The sequence below is a fragment of the Archocentrus centrarchus genome, chromosome 18 (genome assembly GCF_007364275.1).
Source record: "Archocentrus centrarchus isolate MPI-CPG fArcCen1 chromosome 18, fArcCen1, whole genome shotgun sequence".
Classification (NCBI taxonomy): domain Eukaryota; kingdom Metazoa; phylum Chordata; class Actinopteri; order Cichliformes; family Cichlidae; genus Archocentrus; species Archocentrus centrarchus.
The window spans coordinates 9587165-9609268 of NC_044363.1; the positions used below are offsets into that span (position 1 = coordinate 9587165).

A 22104-nucleotide genomic window follows, 5' to 3' on the forward strand; every position below is an offset into this window, starting at 1 on the left:
CTCACACTGTTCCTGGAGGCCAAAGTAATGCCATCCAGAGTAAGTATCTGGTTTGACACCATGTTTCTAAGATTTGTGGGGCCGAGCACAAGAACTTCAGTTTTATCTGAATTTAGAAGAAGGAAAATAGACGTAATCCAGGCCTTAATGTCTTTAAGACACAGTTTAATTTAAAGATGTTTTTAAAACGTATGCAATTTATGCAATGCTTTCTAATAATACTGCCTAAGGGAAGCTTATATGAAATAAAACTGGTCCTAGCACACAACCCTGTGGAACTCCATAATTAACCTTAGTGTGTGAAAAAGACTCCCCATTTACATGAACAAATTGTAGTCTATTACATAAATAGACATTCAGACTCAGATAATAAGTAAAACAGAAATAATGTAAGTTTTTTATTCTTTAAGTGCAGCCCGGTACCAAATGACTGGGGGACCACTGATTTATTTAGCAGTTAAATGATGGGCTGCAAACAGCCAGGTTTCCTGAGTCTTTCTCTATCTGCCTCTGGCTTCTGGTGGGCGGAGCTGTGGCTTTCCGCCCTCATTAGTAAGTGAATTTCATAACATAGACACAGACATTCACACTTACTCATGCAAACAGAACATAACAAAATTGTTGGTTTGTGTAGCCATTCTTTGTTTGTTTTTTTTTTCATATAAATTTATTTTTCCAAGTATTGTTTGTTTTTCTGTAGTTTTTTTCTTCTTTTACAGGTGCAGCAGTTGATGAACAATTATGGTTTATTTACTTGCGCTCTGCCCTCTCTGTCCCCTTTTTCTATTTTCTCCCCTTTCTGTCAACTCTGGCATTACAAGAACACATGTATATGCATGGAAAAAATAATAAAAAGAAATAAATAATATAAAAGGACAAACATTAACAAAGAGCAGCCTATAGAGAATCTATAGAGCTCATCTTGGGAGGGCGAATTTGTTTGTGCATTCTGATCACAATTCTGCTGGCAAAACCTTCCAGACATGACAGGCTTGATAATAATAAAAATAAAAAAGGCTTTTTGAAGGTGTGAAATCAACTGTTTATCTAGCGACAAAGATACTATCTCTGTGGCTACAGCCCCACAATTGTTCTGAAATATACCTTGTGGAGTCTTTCATCAGAAGTCAAACCGCAGAGTGAAGTTTAGAGGCTGTTTGGTTGGCGACACCCAACCATTTGCCTTCAAATACAACACAGTCACACCTGGCTGGGAACACACCTATTAAAATAGGAATATTTGCTTAATTTTATAGAACGCTTTTTTTTTTTTTTGGCCATTCATATTTTGCAAAGAACACACATGGAAACATATTCAAATTCTCCATATGCTTGGTTTAATTCTTTCTGTGCAAACACCAGCATTTATTTAAAGGGCATTTACAGGTCAGCCTTCCAAACAACAATCCCTGTTATGCCCATCAGCACCTGACCCTCTCCTCTGTCACCCCATCAAATATTTATGTGAAACTGGCATTTTCTTCCACATTTTACATTGTGGAGTCATGAAAAGTCTGTTTTTTTCTATTACTATAAAGCTATTTTCTATTTGCTTTATAGTAATAAGTAAAAGGTACATTCATTGTATGACCAACATAAACTGCTTTGACTAGTTTGCTGTTGTTTTAATCTGAGTGTGACCTTTGACTTCATTCTACATTTGAATTTGCCCCTTGTTCATTTGAATATGTCAGTTTGTTTACAAGTTATATAAGTTACATAGAATAAATCAAATGTAAGAGTGATTTAACTTAATGTAAAATAACTGTAACACTATGAGTGATGTCTGTGAGCAGCTGTCCCTGTGCTCTGACCTTCCTTTGAAAGTATCATTTAAATACATTTTCTTTTGGAAACACTGTCTAAGCAAACATCCACCTCCTCCACCCAGGATGAACAAAATGACGAAGGCCACAGCAGCGATCAGCCCTCCCCATCCTAACAGTGAGAATATCCCACGTTAGTGAAAGTGATACACAATCACATCAAAGCCAACAAACTAAACAGCCTCAAAAGCAGAATTAAGGAAGATTAACAGCAGTGATTCTGAGTTTGGCCTCCTCTGAACTTTTTGTCCAAATCAGCTCAGCTGTAACAACACGGTTATTAATCACTTCCTGTTTGCTGTGAGCTTTAAAGACTTGAATCATTTTCACCTCTAACTTTAGTCTTTGTGTTCAGAGCTGGTGTTTGGAAAGGTCTGTGACACATCGTTGTTGTTGGCACCAAAGTTTTAACAGTGTTTGCCTCTGAAAGGAAAGGTTTTTAATTTATAACGGATAAAACTGCAACAACACAAAAATACTATAAAATAATACTTTATCTGAGAAAATCTAAACACCACAGTCAAAGAGTCCTGCTACACACGTCTGCTCCATTTTTGCTTTGGCTCAAACTGCTGAAAATACAAATGCAAGCAAACACTTAAGACTCTTAAGCATTAAAATCATTGCACACCTACACACACACACACACACACACAGTGTTGCTACAATAATAATTCAAGTTACTCTTATGTCGACTATTCAGATTTATTAAGGGATTATCTGACTGCACTCCTGATTAATGGCAACAACATCATCTGTGTTTATCAGTGCAATTACCCGGGAAGCTGGTCAGGTGTAATATTAAAACCCAAACTTCATTTATATCACACATATTTAATAAAGTGACAAAAATTAAGAAAGTACCATCCTGTTCTGATGCACTGAACATAAACACAAAGTCACCTCAAGGCAAGGTTAAAATCATAAATTACAGCGAAAACTCAACAAACAAAATATTAAACTATGAACAAGCACTTGGCAACTGTGGGAAGGAAAAAAACTCCCTTTTAACAGAAAGAAATCTCCAGGCTCAGGAAGGGGCACCCGTCAGCCACGGTTGGTTGGGGTGAGGTGAAGGAGACAGGACAAAAGACATGCTGTGGAGCACTGTATATGGGTAAATAATATATACATTGACTCTAAACACAGGGGAAGAAAAAAACAAATGAAGTAAGAGAACTCCTCAGCTGTGCTCCCAAAGGCGGTCATTCCTGCACTGAAGTCAGTATAAAACAGTGAGTCCTGCAAACTTGAATCATGGTGTTTGCCGCCTCAGAGCTCATCGATGTTCTTCCAATCTTTGGTCTCTAACATTTTTTTTTTTCGTTTTGGATTTTCCACATGATGTGTCACAAGACTGAAAGGTCTTTCCAAGGTTGTGGGATGGAACAATACAGTAAATACATCCAAATAAACCACCAAGTTCATTTTAGAGCGATCCATTTCACTAAGCATGGACATGATCAGGGAGGATTTCTCCCTTTAATTTGTCCATCAGAGGTCGCTTAGAAGCCTGACTGAAAGATTCACATTCGCCTTGACCAGCTAGGTGTAAAATATAAACCAATGAGAACATTAAACATGCCAGTAATAAATAATACTCTTCATCCTGGTGCAGGCTGAACTTCAGTTCTTTAATTAAAGTGTGTTGGGCGGGGGTGGGGGTGGGGGTGGGGGGGGTCGATCAGCTTTAACCAGATGGTTTTCCAAGCAGATCCAGTGTTTGACAGCAGCCACAGTTACGAGCTACAGAAAGTAAAGAAAGTATAGATTATCTCCTGGTGTTACACAAACAGGTCACACATTCCTGCTCGGCACAGAAACCACCAAAAAAGTGAAGATGAAGGCATCTTTGTTTTCAAGAATGCATTTCAAGATATAAAACGTCGAGTTCAACCTTGTGGGAGACACTTGTTTGGGCCTCAGTTCACGCATCCTTATTTGTTGCTGTCTGTATTGCAGCTTCTCTGTGGCTACTTTGCTTTTGTTCAAAAGCAAAAGCCTTCACTTTGTCCACAGTTGGTGTCACCACCCTCAGGGCATCTCCATCCATCCATCCATTCACTTCCGCTTATCCTTCCGCTTATCCTAGTCATTAATTATACAAGACATGGATGATGGGCCCACTTCAGAGGATTCATGGGTTTGGTGACATTTGTAGCATCGTCACTCACACAGCACACCACTTTGTCCTCCACTGACCACTCTTTTGCTACCATTAATAGCTTCTCTGCCACGTTTTCTGCAGTGTCTCTGTCAGTAAACTCAAAAGAGTCCAGCAGGAGAGATGCCATCTGGAAATTTTCAATTAAGTGGTAAGTGACAGACGTGAAGTAACAGGTGGTTCTGGAGGTCCAGCAGTCAGTTTTCAGACAAACTGATGGAACATTTTTGAACCTTTCTTGCCATAATACATGTTTCGTGTCATAAAGTCTTAGGGTCATTGTTTGGGACAGTGTTTTTCTACTGGGTAACGTGTAAAAGGGGTTTAAGGCTTTAACAAAACTTCTGAAACCTTTGACCTCCACAAAGGAAAATGGCTGGAAATCACTTTAAAACTTTTCTTTATGATAAAGCTTACAGTTAGGCCTGGATCAGGTGACCCTGAACTACACCTTAGTTATGCTGCAATAAGCCTAGGCTGCTGGGGGGGTTCCCATGATGCACTGAGTGTTTCTTCTTATTCACCTCTTTTGTTTATACTTCACTCTGCATTTAATCATTAGTTATTATTAATCTCTGTCTCTCTTTCACAGTGTATCTTTTGTCCTGTCTCCCACGCCTCAGCCCAAACCAGTCACAGCAGATGACTGCCCCTCCCTGAGCCTGGATCTGCTGGAGGTTTCTTCCTGTTAAAAGGGAGTTTTTCCTTCCCACTGTTGCCAAATGCTGCTCACAGAGGGTCGTTTTGACTGTTTGTTTTCTGTGTAATTATTGTAGGGTCTTTACTAGGGATGTGTGCGATTGCTCGACTAGACAACTATATATTGGACTTTTAACTTGGTTTCTCTTTTGGTTTCTCTTTTGTTCTCAGTGCCCACATTATAATAAAATGTCTTTGTTTGAATCCATCTGACATGACTGGTTTGGGGTGAGTGGAGAGAGATAGGGCAAAAGAGATGCTGTAGGAGAGAGACAGAGACTAATAAATCATGATCATGAGTGAAGTATAAACAGAATGAAAAGAGATGAATGAAGAAGAAACACTTGGTGCATTATAGGAACCCCCAACAGCCTAGGCCCTTTTGCAGTGTAACCCTAACCATAAGCTTGATCAAAGAGGAAGGTTTTAAATCTTAAAAGTAGAGAGAATCTAACTGGGAGCTGGTTCCAGAGAAGATGGTCCTGAAAGCTGAAGGCTCTGCCTCCCATTCTAATTTTAACACATAAAACAGTAAAATCTGAAATGGACTCTCACTCTCAGTAATTCTGTGAGAAAAGAAATGACACCTGTTCCAGATCTGCCTTGATCCACGCAGGGCTTTTCATTTAACAAGCACCAACAAGCTCTGAAAACCACAACTGGCTATAAAAGGAAATGACAAAGAGCATGAGATCATCACATTTTACACAAGTATCGAACATCAGAATTGCCACTGAAGTTGAGCTCATCAGCTTCTGATGTTACCTGGGGCAGCTGTGGCTCAGATGGTAGAGCAGGTCTACCAATCAGAGGGTTGTGGATCGATTCTTGACTCCTCCAATCTGCATGCTGAAGTATCCTAAGGCAAGATACTGAACCCAGAGTTGCACCTGATGCACTCGTCACAGTGTGAGTATGTGTGAAAATATCAGACAGTATTGAGGAATGGGGTCAATAAGACTTGTAGTGTAAAGTACTTTGAGTGCTCAGTAGAAAGCAGCTACATAAGTATTAACTGTTGTGTACTCGGTCTCCTGTCTGTGGCCTCCTGATAGAAATCCTTGATATGCAAACAGCTGAGAAGAAATGTACAGGTACAGCTGGTACAGCTGAAGCGATAGAGATGCAGCTGCACCCATAAAAAAACAAAAACAAAACATCAATCTTAAGCAGACGGTCACTCACCACATCGATCACTGACTGCAGTCTGCAGTTCATGATGGAGAGAACAGATTCATGTTCACATATTTATAGACCTCTAAGCATCATGGTCCGAGACGTTTGTGCTGCATTCTTGTAACACTGTGTGAACAACATCTGAGCGTGCTCCTAAACACTGTGGAAACTTCCTGCGCCCAAGCCCACTGGTGCTGCCTCAGCATCCTAGTATGTGCTTAACCTGTTCTTAGACCACATATGCCAAGTGGCCGAAGAACGAGTTAAGCATGGGGTCTGCTCCGCCCTGCAGTGCCCCCACTGCTCCATCAGTTCGCCTTGGTTCCTGCCCCTGGACTGATCACAGAGAACCTGAACTTTCACATTTGTATTTTGAATGACTTTAATATTCCACTGTTTGAGTTTTTGTAATCTTGTTTTTGATTGTGTACTGTTTCCAGTTGAAGGTTTTCTTCTAGTGTTTGTAGTTCCCTCTGTGCCTGAGTACTCGCACCCTCAGGTCTCATGTTTAGTGTGAGTCTGCTCTACTGTGAGAGGTCCTCTTGTAGTTTGCATGTTACTGTTCTTTCATATCTTGTGGTAGTTTTACTTCTTCCCTTGTGATTTTCTGCTCTATCCTGATGATCTTTGTGTGTAATTCCAGTAAATTGTGTCTCATTCCTCGATCAGTCCTCAGCATTAATGGCTCTGTCTGCCCTTCATTGCATGTTGCGCTTCCAGGTTTTATCCTGTGAATGTGTTCATGGGTTCCCTCCTGAACTGACTCTTGACACTAAATTTAGTTAAAAATTCATAAAATATCCAATAAAAATAAATACTTCAATGAAGATAGTCCATTTCAAGTGGAGGCTGTAAGACTGTTGAACTCTGGTGGTGCTCTGCAGCCTCTGCCACAGGGAATAACTTCTTGTTATGCTGTAAATATGTTGCTTGTTTTTGACTATATTGTTGGGCTTAACTGGGACCTGAGTGCAAATTTCATATCAAACGTTTTCTTCAAAAATCTCCCCTTGGATGACCTCTTGGACACCATGTGACCAGATGTCTTTTGCACATATTCAGTCCAGCTACCTTTACAGAGCACAGGCGGGACTAAAAAAAACACAACAAAGTAAAACACATCATGTTGACACACTTTGACATTTGAGGTGTTAGAAAAAGACACATCCTGCACAAACAAACTGTTAACACATTTGGAACATCATTACGGCAGGAAACTGTGGCCACTGTGACATAGTCAGTAGAAAGCAAGTAGCATCCCCTCCGGGGGTTATCAGCCTGTCAGTCAGTGCACCAGCAACATGGAGATAGCAACACTGTGCGCTGTTGTTGGTGAGTACAAGTGTGTTTGAGTAGTTTGCACTCTCATTTAGTTTAAAAGCACCAGCAGCATTCTTGTTTATGAGCACTTTTACTGAGCAGATTGCCATGTAACTGCTAAGCAGCTACAAGTTATCACAGAAGTCGCAGTTTAGAAACTATCCAGTAACTTAAACATAACTTCAAAGTAATGTCATGTCGGTGTGTGGCAGGAGCAGGAAGACCCCAAAACGCAGGACTTACAGGCAGAACTTAACAAAAAGGGTGTTTATTGTGGGAGAACCAAAGAACAGAGCTTTACTGGGAGGGATGGATGCCAGAACTAAATACGTGAAACCAAACGCAGGGACATACACAGCAATGGGAGTCATAGACAATGACGCGACAAAGAACAGATGAAAACTGAGGGCTTAAATACACATCAGGTAATCAGAGCAACAAGGAAACAGCCGGGGACAGCAGGTGAAGCAAATGAAACTAATAACACAGGGGAAGCAAAACTAAAGACAAAGCACGGGGAACACAAGACTGGCAAAATAAAACAGGAAGTGACTAAACAAGGTACACGCAGACTAGACACAGGGGACTGGCACACAGACACTGGACAGAGACACAGACCTAACCCAGTCAATGCTGAAAAAGATTCCTCCAAGTTAGGCAAGGCACAAGAGTCCTTTGTCATTTGGAGGTTCAGCTTTCGGCAGTCTATACAGAGTCTGACATCGCCATTCTTCTTCTTGACCACCACAATCAGAGAAGAGAAGGGTGATTCAGATTCTCTGATGACCTCTGCATCAAGAAGTTGCTGTAGGTAGTTATATACAGCCTCTATATCTTGAGGGTGTATTGGGCTTAGTCTGTGTTTAAAAGGTGTCTCATCACGAAGATTTATGTGATGTTTTATTTTGTCAGTGCGGCCAAAGTCGAGAAGATGGTGTGAAAACACCTCTGGCATGGAATTCAACTTGTCAGTTACTCTCTCCTTCCACTCACTGGGTATGGGAGAGCTTCCAAAGTCAAAGTTCAATTTTGATCTGTGCTCAGGCTTGACAGAAAAGACTTGGTCTTGGTCAATAGACTGAACACTCTGAATAGCATGTATTTCTGCACAGTCTTTAGCGAAAGAGTAATAGCATGGTCTGACTCATTTTTGAGGACAATTGGTATGCAGCATGGCAGTTTGGATGGCAGACTTGCTAGCCCGTCAGTGACTAGTAAGCCACCTGGTAGGGAGGTTGACCTTGGGGATTCGACCATCACCCATTTCCTGACATTTCAGATTCTGCAGCTTATCGACCCCTCTAGAACTGTTGTCTGACCAGCCTTAATGGTTTGAGGGTCTGTGCTATGCAGTTTCACTTCTGCCAAGCTACAGTCAGCCCAATGCTTTTTCCTGGCTTCTAAGTTCTTTAAGACAACTTTGTAGCCATAGGGAAGTAACTTGATTGTTGTTTCAGCGTACCCAAGGTAAGGCACATTCTGACCATTTGCTCCCTCTACTTCTAGCAAGTCATTTAAGGGATGAATTGGTAATTTGGACAAGTTCTCCTGGTAGAACAATTTAGGAACAGTTGTGACTTGAGAACCTGTGTCCAATAAACAGCTAAATTCTTGATCTCCTATGATCGCCCGTGCTGTACATTTTGCTCCATCCAGTCCTTTTGGCATAGTTATCAAATGTCTGTTGCTCTTAGATGAGTGTCGTCCTTTTTTGGGACATTTTACTTGTGCTCTAGTCTCCATTTGTCCCACGATGGAAACTGCTTTTGCACTGCACTTTTAATAAAACAAAAAGCATTTAACACAAACATTCACAACTGCTGTTAAGTAGGTCACACTTAACTTAGAATCTTTATTGAATATCGACAAAATCCACTTTAATTCAGCTCAGTTCAATAGTTCGAATCAGCTCAGTTCAATAGTTCGAATCAGCTCAGTTCAATAGTTTGATTCAGTACAGTTCAATAGTTCCACTGAGTTCAGAAAAAGGGAAAATCCAGAATCCTGCTGCCATAAAGCAGCAAAACAGGAGCACACCAAATTGTCTTTCTATGTGCAATATCAAACCATATGATCCAGTTACTGTAGTGTCTTTAAGCTCAAGTCTCATGGGTCAGGCTCTCCATCCGATAGCCTGTGTGTGTGTGGGTCGTCTGCAGCCACCACACGAAGAAGAGGTAGAGAGAAATCCAGGCCCCATCCAACACCCAGAAAGCATTTCCTAACAGCAGAAACACACACAAAAAAAAATCTGGCCAAAACCTCTCTGGTTATTGTTCCCGGAGTCTCAACAGTCAACAGTTGTTCTTTGGGTGGGGAAACTTCCATATTTCCAGAGAAATTGTTCTTGATGCACATAGCTACGTCACTTCTCTCGTATTGCTAATTGTTTTTCTTCCAAACACTAATTGCACTCACGGGAAGCGGGGGGGGGGGGGGGCACATTAAAGGGGGATTCCCACTATTCACGTTCTCTTTGGTGAACTTAATGTCAATGTTTCAACCTTCTTTTGCAAATTATTTGGAACATGAATCATATCATTATAACATACTATTTAATGTCATGTGTTGTGATGTTTTTCTATTGTATTATTGCAATATTTGTAACTTGGGTTACAACAGCATATGGAAAAAGATCTGTTTAAGGCTTTCAATGTTCATGAAAATTACTGAAAAAGTGCCATGAGTGTCTATCTGTAACAACACCTGATCTCCATTTGTCTTTCTGCTTCCTCGTTCTTCTCGTTCTGTCTGATTGTCTCGCTCGTATCAACATAAGGTGCACCATTTTCCAGCTGATTCAATGCTGTATTTTCTTTTATTTCTTTCATTCTGGATTCTGTGTCCGCATGAATCAAGCCACAGTTCCTTTCTTCCAGTTCAGCTTCAGTGTTTTTGTGATCTGCACATAGAAATGATGTGTTACTGCCCACAAAATCATGGTGTGAATTTACTTTATTAGTATATTGCAATGAATCATTTCCCCTTAAAATAAATCTTTCAACTATCACTGAACAGTTGCTAGATGGTGGGAATTATAATAGTGTGACACCTCAAAGGCCGTGATGATCAACAAAGGGGTGAACAAGAGGAAAAACTGACCACTTTCTTGTGTGGAGCAAACTACGAGTAACTTTCAACAAACAGAGCCTGATTTATTTTCAGTATTATGCTGAGAAAGATTCCTACATTTACCCACTCTGCTTTAAATACAGGGCGTTATATGTTTGTTGGGAGAATTTAATAAAATTAATAGGAGTAATCACAAACTGTAAAATGAATATGACAGCAGCAGTTTTTGGTCATGTGATAATATAATCATTATAATAAATCAATAAATTAACTTTAAAAACAGTGCAGCTAGTTATCCGTCTGAAAACTGAATGCACTCTTCAGACTTCAATAGAGCCAAACAAGACAAAGAATTACTGAGAAAGTAAAATGGGACTGAAGCCTAACACGCTCATGTACCTGCTGAATTAAGTGTGACATACAGATTCTGCTTTCTTACTTTCACATCTACGCTAAGAAAAATGGATTTCTGACTCACCACTTTGGTTCATTTTCCATGCAACAAAAACCAGTATAATAAACAGCAAGCAAATAAATCCCACAATGAGACTGGAAACTAAATTGGAGTCTCTGATGGCTTCACCTTAAAGGACAAAACACACAGACACACACAGGTTAAATTGAAAAGAATTAAATATTGTGTTCCTGAATGTGAGTTATTGGTACCTGGAACATGTATGTGTGTCTCTCTGCTCTGGTTGATGTTCTTCTGTTGGACTCTGCAGGTGATGTTGTTGCTGTGTCTCTTCTCCACAGTAACTCTGCTGCTGACAGTATAGAGGTCATCAGGACCTCTGAGGGTCTCTGTAGGTCCAGCAGAGAGGAGGTTTCCCTCACCGTCCAACCACAGCAGCTCAGGCTCTGGATACCAGCCTGCAGACTCACACTGTAACACCACCTTGCTGCTGTGATTGGAAATCACCTTTATGACAGGAGCAGAGACTGAACCTGAAGAAGGGAAACATAAGGCTTTACACTGACCAGCTGCACATCCAGTACCGGTGAATGTCTGGATACATTTGGATACACTTACTCAATCCTTTTTATATTATTATTTTCACCTTTTTTTATACTAGAACTGAAGGAATCCAAAGACATCAAAAGCATGAAATAAGAAATTTGGAAAGAAAATTCATATGGTAGAAGAAATATTTGATTTGATTTAAGTAATACAATAAAATACAATAAAATAATCTGGGTCTGTTAGACTTGTCGTTATCTAATCTGCTTTCAGCACTGCTGGTATTTGTTTAGACTCTTTTGCTCCAATTGATCTTTCAGAGTTAACTTCAATAGTTACTTCCTCCAAACCAGCAACATGTTTGTTAGATCCCATTCCTACTAGACTGTTCAAAGAAGTCTTTCCAATTATTGATGCTTCTATCTTAAAAATGATCAATCTGTCTTTATTAGTTGGTTATGTACCACAGGCCTTCAAGGTGGCTGTAATTAAACCGCTACTTAAAAAGCCATCACTTGACCCAGCTGTCTTAGCTAATTATAGGCCAATCTCCAACCTTCCTGTTCTCTCAAAAATTCTTGAAAGAGTAGTTGTAAAACAGCTAACTGATCATCTGCAGAGGAACGGTTTATTTGTAGAGTTTCAGTCAGGTTTCAGAATTCATCACAGTACAGAAACAGCATTAGTGAAGGTTACATATGGTCATCCTTCTAAAATAATGGAACAAGTCATTTTTTTAATGAAATTTTTATTTCATGACATTTTTAATATTTGTTTCAGTTTATTGTCTTTTGTCTTCTTTTTTTTTTTTTAGCCTGTCATGTCTGGCAGTTTTTGCACTCAGAATATGATCCGAATATGCTGGTGTACCAAACATATTTATTGTCTTTTCTAAAAAAAATTACTGAAAAAAAGACTCAGGACATTATTTTAGGAGGGTGATGAACTGATCTTATAGCCTCTGATAATAGACTTGTCCTGCTAGACCTCCCTGGAGCATAGAATACTGAAAATCTGAAAAGCTAATTCATGCATTTTTTATTATTTTTATATATTTAAATATAATTTTTTTTTTTTTTTTTTTTTTTTTTTTTTTTTTTTTTATTTCTAGGCTGGACTATTGTAATTCATTAGTATCAGACTGTCCTAAAAGCTCCCTGAAAAGCCTTCAGCTGATCCAAAATGCTGCAGCTAGAGTACTGACAGGGACTAGAAAGAGAGAGCAGATTTCTCCCATATTGGCTTCTCTTCATTGGCTCCCTGTTAAATCTAGAATAGAATTTAAAATTCTTCTCCTCACATACAAGGTCTTGAATAATCAGGCCCCATCTTATCTCAAAGACCTCATAGTCCCATATCACCCAAATAGAGCACTTTGCTCTCAGACTGCTGGCTTACTTGTGGTTCCTAGGATACTTAAGAGTAGAATGGGAGGCAGAGCCTTCAGCTTTCAGGCCCCTCTTCTGTGGAACCAGCTTCCAGCTTGGATTCAGGAGACAGACACCCTCTCTATTTTTAAGATTAGGCTTAAAACTTTCCTTTTTGATCAAGCTCATAGTTAGGGCTGGATCAGGTGACCCGAACCATCCCTTAGTTATGCTGCTATAGGCCTAGGCTGCTGGGGGGTTCCCATAATGCACTGTTTCTTTTTTATTCATTTGTTTTTTCTTCTGTCAGTGGTTTCTTCCTCTTAAAATGGAGTTTTTCCTTGCCACTGTTGCCAAGTGCTTGCTCAAAAGAGGTCATTTTGACTGTTGGGTTTTCTTTCTAATTATTGTAGGATCTTTACCTTGCAATACAAAGCTCCTTGAGGCAACATTTTGTTGTGATTTGGCGCTATATAAATAAAATTGAATTTGATCACAACAAATTAAAATGTCCAAATTTATTGTATTACGCTGATCAGCTGAGGCCATTATGATTTATTTTTCAAAAGATGATATTCCTCAGTGGACACACAATAATCTTAAAGATCTTCTTCCCATGTCTTTATACTAAGTGAAAAAAAACTGCAAAACTAATAATGCTGATGTAATTGTTAAACATATGGATAAAATTTGGCTTTATATGTTTTACAATATTCAAACCAAATTCTTTGTCACAAAATAGATCCTTATGGTAACTAATTTTGTAACCAGAAAGAGTAAATGCTGAATTTCAGGTTTTGTTTTCTAAAGCTGTGTCTCATCCAAACTCTGATGTTATTATGACCTTTGAAGAACTGAGGCATAAACAGAAAATAAATGAACTTAATGGAATTTTTCTTAGATTCCATTCAGATAAACATAATTAAAAATTAATAAATTTTAATAACCCTAACTTAAACAAATACCATAGTTTTGGAAAAACAGCCCATGGACTAAATGTTTCACAGCAATCTCAACCCTTCCTCTAGAACAGGGATCCTCAAATCCAGGCCTCGAGGTCTGGTGTCCTGCAGGTTTTAGATGTGTCCCTGATCCAACACACCTGATTTAAATGGCTGAATTACCTCCTCAGTATGCAGTCAAGTTCTCCAGAGTCCTGCTAATGACTTCTATATTTGACTCAGGTGTGTTGGATCAGGGACACAACAAAAACCTGAAGGACACCGGAGCTCGAGGCCTGGATTTGAGGATTCCTGCTCTAGAACGATTCACTTATCCTTGAGGAATACTTTGATGAACCTTACCAAAACAAAAGGGTCATAAACTGATTTTATTTTGACCATGTACTAGAAAAAGATCCACTTACCCACAATAAGGTCAACAAATAACTCCAGTGGAAGTTGAGGAATGAAACATCTGTACGGTCCCTCATCAGACAGCTGTACTTTGGAAAGAGTCAGTGAGACGTCTCCATGCTTCAGTTTGTCAGAGGACAGTGATGTTCTCCCCACGTACGACGGCTGTTTGAACTCCACATTTTCTTTAATTTTTTCCCAAACGTGGATAAATCCTGGTGACAGGTCAGTTCTCGCCCACTCCAGCTGTAGGTGGGAAGCATCCGTAGGTGTTTTCAGAGAACAGGGTAAAATCACATCATCACCAAGTAGAGCCAATATTTGCTGCTGCGATCCACCCTGAGAGTAACCTACAAAGAACCAGACATGATTTTTAATGTTCTGGGATACAAATAAAAGTCTGGATGAAGCAACACTTAAGATCGATTATAGCACAGGCATCAAAGCTTAAAGAATCTGTTCTTTACTTAAAATCACAAAGTAAATATCACAAGGAGGAAAAACAATTCAAAATAAATTATTCTGGTACCGTTAAAGCAGTCACTGAGTAATTTTCTGTGTGTTTTATTGTGGAAAGAGGCTCTCTATGTACAGGCCCAGTGGTCTGTTGTTTCATAATCTGAATATATTTACCTCTGCAGAAGAGAAGTGTTTGAAGCAGGACAGCAGCAATGAAGACAGGGGATCGAAGTGTAATGGCCCAAATGATCTTGTAAAGAGACATGCTTCACCTCTGAAAAATAAAAAAAAAGCAAAACTAAAATGTTTTTACCCTCTTTATGTCTTACAGGACAGCAGTACAACCCTATGAAATATTAAACATCTTAAAATCTTACCTCAAAGAAACATTTTCAGGGAATTTCTTTTTCTTTTAAAGACTTTCAAAGAGATGCATTTTGGAGCTTTCCTCTCTGGTGCACTTTTTCATCTGCTTCCTGTTTTCCAACAAATAGAGGATATTAAACAATTGCACCAAGTTACTGGATCGTGGAGGGGCTCCTGAAGCTTTAAATTAGTTGAAAATCATTGGTCACTAACTAATATTAACATTATGTTCCCCATTTTTTTGACTGTTAGGATGCTGCTTTGAAACTACAGCAAAACTCTCAGAATAAATCTGGACAGAGACCTTTAAAACAGCAGCTGACAATCCAACCTGTCCCAAACAGAAAAACCTGCAGGAAATGTTGGGGAAACAACCTGGATACTCACAGAACACACATTGCAAGCATAATTAATTTAATACAAGAACCCTTGCAGTAAGTGCATTACTGACCTACAGTGCATCACCCAATAAACCATAAACCAGTGAACAGATGAGATAAAAATCATAAAACCTTGTAAGAAGTATTGAATGTAATCATCAGCAGAGTTATTTATGTTTCAGGATTACTGCTACAGTTTTTGTTTCATTTTGACAGACAGTAAAACATCCATAAAAAGTTGTAATCAGAGGGACTTTAACCACTCAGTTAATGTTTACACTGAAAAACAAAGTCTTTGACTCCTGAAAGTTTCACTGGATCAGCTGAGAGCTTCAACATTTTGCCTCATTCGATCACAGTGATTCTATCAATATGGTTTTTATGAGCTGCTGGTACAAATGTTTCATCTTTCACTTGTTATTACTGAAAAAACAGGAAACAATGACATCTTATTCAGAGCTGTTTGAGGAGCCGAAGACAAAAGAAACACATTTTTCCAACAGTAATAATGTGATTAGAAAATATGAGTACAGTTTCTAATGTTCCACTGGGTGAGCAGCCAGCAGCCCACCATTAAAACTTCTCACTCACACACTTGATGTGATCAGAGATCCAAACAGAAAGAGGAAACAGAACGCTGAGTCTGTCAGAGTGCAGGTGTTCAAGTACATATAAACTCAGAGCAACAAGTGAAACACACACAAATATATTTCGTTTGCACTGTTACATTAAATAGGTGAAATTACTGAGTTTTGCTACATACTTTGTAAAAACGCTAACATTTGTGTTGCATATACATCCAGGACTGTGCATTCTATGCAAAAACCTTCACCTCACCAAAATGAGAAAACAGAAACTTATGTCCACAGACTGGTATACATCTGAATGTGTAACATATCCTTGTGAAGGTAAAACATTCATGGACACCTCTGATGGTACTGTTGTGAATTTATCACTTCATTGTTTATATGATGTCCAGTGAGCTTATAATAGTTGTGAGAACTGTTATGGTGGCAGAAACCAGTTCTTGGACCTGAATGCTGGGCTTCAATTTGCAGCAGTTGTGAGTTGTGTCTTCAGAATTTGGAAAAATTGAGTCATGGTTAAGAAATTATAAAAAAATATATATATATATAAATGTAAGAAGCTTCCTTTTAACAGCAGGACAACAGGTCTAACTGATTAACACATTCTGACAGTGCACACAGTGCTGCTCAGGAGCAGAAGCTTAAGTGATATCAGTTTGTTACTTAAAATCTCACAGAAAAGAAACTAAATTAGCACAAAGATGAAAAAGAGGAACAACAATATAAATGAACAACGTTGGTACCATTACTGTGGCTGTGCTGTTCCCCCAAGGGAACAGACTTTATATAGTATGTGTATGTACAGCATCCCAGTGCCTCATATTCATAAACTGTTTTTCCAACCTGTAACTAATGTAATTCTGTATATTTACCTCTGCAGAGGAGAAGTGTTAGAAACAGCACAGCAGCAGAGCAGTGAGAGTGTTTGTCATGATCAGACTGATGTCCTGAAGACCTTCACTCATCACTGTGAAACTGAAAAAAGCAAAATGGTGAACGGGCTGGTTCTTACATGAACAATCAAAGTACTTTGTACAACATGCTTCATCCACATCAACCCTTTTTTCTGTGCCTGACTGCTTTCTATCTAACATTCACTCCAATGAAGATATCAGAGAGGAACCTGGGGTTCAGTATCTTGCCCAAGGATACTTGTAGACTGGAGCAGCCAGGGATCAAACCAACAACCTTCTAATAAGTAGGTGACCTGCTTTACCTCCTGAGCTACAGCCACCCAAACACTTCCTGTTACCCTCTTCTCTGTCACAGGAGTCAAGCCAACAAAGCCAACTTTGCCACATCACCATTTCTGACCCTTTAAAACAGTGGTCCCCAAACTACGGCCCGCGGGCCGGATACGGCCCGCCTTCACATTTGGCCCGGCCCCCTGAACACCTCCCTTACCCCCACCCCAACGGAAAAAAATATTGCCCCCTGTCAAAGAGAATGTAATACAGTCGTCCCTCGTTATATCGCAGTTCACTTATTGTGGCTTCACTTTATCGTTGATTTTAAAAAAATATAAAATTACAAATTCTGTTCCACGGAGTTTTCATTATATTGCGGGATTTTGCGGTATATATATATTTCTGTAACACATAACTATGTTCATCACTGGGACAAAGAGATCAATTACACCTACGCCAATAGTGGAAACAGAAGTTACGGAGGGCGAAGATACTGCACCACCTTCATCGCCATCAGTACTGCCCAGCTACATAATTCATCATCTTCATCATTCAAGTTGTAGTAAGAGAGTGGAGAAGGTTTATATGAGTGTGGGAAAGGTTTATAAAGCCTTAAAATATATATAAATAATAAAATTAATATAACTCCGCTACTTCCCGGATTTTCACCTATCGCGGGGGTCTCTGGAACGTAACCCCGCGATAGGTGAGGGATCACTGTAATGGCGAAAAGGTTAGGTAAGAGAAAAATCGATTCAGAATGCAGGGTATTTAACCTGCAGTGGACAAACGATTATTTTTTTGTTCAATGCAAAGAAAAGGCTGTTTGTCTCATCTGTCAAGAGGCGCTGGCGGTATTCAAAGAATACAATCTGCGACGGCACTATGAATCCCCTCACAAAGACAAATATGATAGCTTGCAAGGCCAAATGCGGGCAGACAAACTGTCAAAGTTAAAAAGTGGACTGTTAGCTCAGCAGAATACATTTGTACGCCAAGCTCAGCTGAACCAGTCATCCGTTCGGGCCAGCTTTTGGGTTGCTCAAATGATAGCAAGCAGCGGTAAACCTTTCACGGATGGAGAGTTTGTTAAGAAATGTTTGAATGCTGTCGCGGAGGAGGTGTGTCCCGAGAAGAAAGATGTCTTCAATGCAGTGAGTCTGTCAGCGAGTACAATCACCAGACGCATCGAAGAAATCGGGGGTAATGTGTATGCACAGCTGCAGCAGAAGACAAAAGAATTTGACTTTTTTTCATTAGCATTGGATGAGAGCACAGATGTGCAGGACACAGCGCAGCTGGTAATTTTCATTCGTGGAGTTAACGCAAACTTTGAGATGTGCGAGGAGCTGGCAGCCCTCCAAAGTCTCAAAGGGACTACAACGGGGGAGGATATTTTCGGCAAAGTATGCCAAACCATGGAGGAGTTGGACCTGGACTGGTCAAAGCTTGCCAGCATCACGACTGACGGGGCTCCTAGTATGGTGGGCGTGTCTCGGGGTCTAACAGGACGCGTCAAGCGGGAGATGGAAGAGCGGGGTCTCACCGCCCCGCTACAAGTCCACTGCTTAATTCACCAGCAAGCACTGTGCTGCAAAGTGTTGAAGTGGGATTCTGTCATGAAGGTTGTGGTGTCATGCATAAACTTCATCAGAGCAAAGGGACTTAAACACAGGGAGTTCCAACAATTCCTGTCTGAGCTGGAGTCTGCGCACGGCGACGTGCTGTATTACACAGAGGTCCGATGGTTGAGCCGGGGCAGAGTTTTGAGGCGTTTTTACGAGCTGCTACCCGAAATTAACGCACTTCTTCATTCAAAAGACAAAACGGTCCCAGAGCTGATGGACCCAGAGTGGAAATGGCACCTGGCATTTTTAACAGACGTGACAGAAATGCTGAACAGCCTTAACTTGCAGCTACAAGCGGTGGCGCAAAAAGGGGGTATGCACTATATGCAATGCATAGGAGCGCCGCACAAGAGGGGGGCGCCAAAACGATGTGGGAAAATATTTCTCTAGTTGCATTTTCTGTATTTAACAGCTGTGCATATGACATGATCAATAACAGAGGTGCTGCGCTGATTAGGCGCCCCTGCACTCCTTCACCTCCCCTCCTCCTGTCCCATTTAAAGACAGTCATAAGTTATGAGCCGTAACTGAGACAGTGCGCTCAGACCAAAGCAGCAGCACTTACTCCTGTAACCACCTTAAAACTTTTATTGGGAAACAGCTGGAGGTCCTTCTTCAACCACCTGATCAGCAACATGAAGAACTTTGTAGCTGCTCCATCCACCGCTGTTTGTTTCACACAGAACAGGGCTGTCAATCACAGGACGGGCCAAAATTGAAGACACATTCTGAGTCGCGGGCGGAACAGGATTAAAAATAATTATTTAAATTATTAAAATAAATTTGAATGGCCAGAATACAGCAGCTTTTTTCCTCAACACATTAAATAAAATATAAAATTATATTATTCTTCAAAAATCACATGAATATATTTCAAACTGATGAAAAGTTGCAAATTTTTCAGGTAAAAACTGTAATGTGAATTTCTGCGCTTCACAGTCGGAAAAACGCTGCATAAACTGCGCAGTGTGTCCAGTTTATCAGTAAATAGCGCAGCTGCAAACACAGCGGTGGAGACAAGTTATCACGCGGTCCAGTCCCCAAAGCTGCAGGGACGCATTATGATGCTTCATGAGAAAAGTCGACTCTCAGCCACCTTTCATCCCGGAGCCCTGCTGAGGCTTTTCCTTCACTTTCTATGAACTGACAGATTTCCTCAGGCAGCTCATCGCACCTGTGTAATAAGGCGCGTCACCAAATTCAGAAGCTATTTACTCCAGAAAAGACTGAAACTGCCTTTTACAAAGTTCCCTGTCTGTGTTTCGCTGTTTATGACGCGTTCTGTCTTCAGGACTTTGCTGCGCAGCGTTTCCTGCTGTGTGACGCAGTGATGCACTCTCAGCTCACCTGTGCAGGTCTCCTCTTCATCTTTTCCATATCTGTCCCACCAATCCGCTCTTTCCCCCGCAGCGCAAGTGAGGAAAAGAGACAGATGGTTTACCTCCGATGTCCGCGTTCAGGTCTTTTGCCTCCCACCTGTTTGGAAAATCCCTGTTTTCCACTTTTCGTTGGGTCATTTTTTGGGGAGTCAGGCAGCTTAAATGTCACTGTAAAATGTGCTGACCGATGTTTTATCCGCTGATCACTGATCAATCGGCAATAGGGAAAACGGGTTAGCGCACAGTTCTTGGCCTGCCAGCAGCTGCTGCAGTGCGTGGAATTTGTAGTATAAGTGGTGGGAGCACATTTACCCGCGGGCTATTAATAATAACTATATGAAATCATCTTGCTGGCCGTATAAAATTAGATTGTGGGCCGGAAGTGGCCCGCAGACCTTGAGTCTGACACGTGACATAGAGAAAAACTGCAGTGCGGAAGTTAAAATGTGCAGATGAATTGTTAGTACGAAAAATTATTTCTCATCCGATTACTTGATTAATTGATGGAATAATTGATACAATACTTGATTCTGAAAATAATCGATAGCTGTATTCAGAAAGCCATAGTCAAACATTAGTTTTCAGCACCAGTGGAGCTGTGAAAGGCCTTCAAGAAAAATGACATGAACCTCGAGAAATGTAACTACAGGTTCACAAAGACTGTGATTACGCTTTAGATGTGCTTTCTGGTTACATGTGTAGGCCCCTTCACTCAATTAACAAGCAGGAGCAACTTTTAGCGGTTAGTATTAGCTTGCTAATTAGCATTACCACCCCCGCCCCTGTTTTTTTTTTTTTTGGGGGGGGGGGCGCCTAAAAATGTGTCTGCATACACCTCAGAGAGTATATAGCTGCACCCCTGGCTACAAGACCAGGGGAAACTCATTTGCAACATGTATTCCCACATAAAAGCATTTGAGGTGAAACTAGCGCTGCTTTTGGAACAAGTGAAAAAGCACAACTTCATCCATCTCCCTGCTACCCAAAACCTCTCTGCAGAGAACCCAGCGGTCCCGTTCCCAACTGAAAAGTGTGTGGAAGCACTGGAAATGCTGAAGGCAGAGTTCGGTGTGCGATTCCGTGAACTACATGTTAATGCAAAAGAAATCCGTCTTTTCCAGAACCCCTTTGTTGCCGACATCGATGAAGCCCAGCCTTCTTATCAGTTTGAGTTGGCCGAGTTACAGAACTGTGATGTTCTGAAAGACGCGTTCAAGCCCAACAGTCTTATTGACTTCTATGCCGCCCTCCCAAATGACACGTACCCTAACATAAAAAAACGCGCAATGAAGATGTCCACACTTTTTGGCAGCACGTATATCTGCGAGCAAACCTTTTCACACATGACACTCCTGAAAACTCCGATGAGATCAAGATTGACAGATGAACATCTGCATCAGTGTTTGAGACTAGCTGTGACTAGAATGGAACCTGACATTCAACTTCTCACCAGCCAGATGCAGGCCCACAGTTCACACTGCTGAACATACATAGGTAAGCTCACTTTTCGGACTTGAATGAGTCATTCTGAGTATAAACAAATATGATCATAATAAAATCTACTGGGATAAAATCCATCCCCACAACCATACTGGTAGTAAAATGTAATGTGCTGTGTAGGTGCTGTATCACTGAGTTTGGTTTCTCAGCCTGCTTGCTTTGTGGTTTTCACAGGGAAGTTGATGAGAGAGAAAGCTGCAAACAGCGGTATCTACAAGCCTTCTGGAACCTTCCTTATAAGGAAGGAACACAAGAACTTTGAAAGACTGCTCATATGAGTCATTTAAGAAAGAGATTCTGCTCTGACAACTTTACCTGTTAAGATGTGCACGGCACAACATAAAATTAATGTTCCACAGACTTTTTTTTCTGTGAAGAACCCAGAGAGGGTTATTTGGTTATTATTTCATAAATAGTGTTATTTATTTTGTAAATAGTGTTATTTAGTTTGTTAATAGTGTTATTATTTATTTCCTGACTTTTTTTTTCTGTCAAGATCCCGGAAAGGGTTATTAATGTTTGGTTATGTGTCGTTTTCTGAAAACAAAAAATGTTTATGTTGAGGTACCCCTGCAATTGTCACACTTTTTCTATTTCAAACTGACCCGGCCCCCCATCAGAGAAGGGAAAAGGTATTTGGCCCTTGCAGGAAAACGTTTGGGGACCCCTGCTTTAAAA

At 40.4% G+C, this 22104-nt stretch overlaps 1 protein-coding gene across 1 annotated transcript in view; it reads right to left on the reverse strand.

The window, feature by feature from the left end:
- Positions 1–6094: 6094 nt before the first annotated feature.
- LOC115796985 (butyrophilin-like protein 2) overlaps positions 6095–22104 on the reverse strand; it is a 43787-nt gene continuing 27777 nt past the window's right edge. The window contains exons 4-6 of the mRNA XM_030753479.1: positions 13952–14267; positions 10924–11205; positions 6095–6201 (exon numbers count right to left, since the gene is read on the reverse strand). Coding sequence (XP_030609339.1) covers positions 6095–6201; positions 10924–11205; positions 13952–14267 — 705 coding nt within the window. The remainder of the gene's footprint in view (positions 6202–10923; positions 11206–13951; positions 14268–22104) is intronic.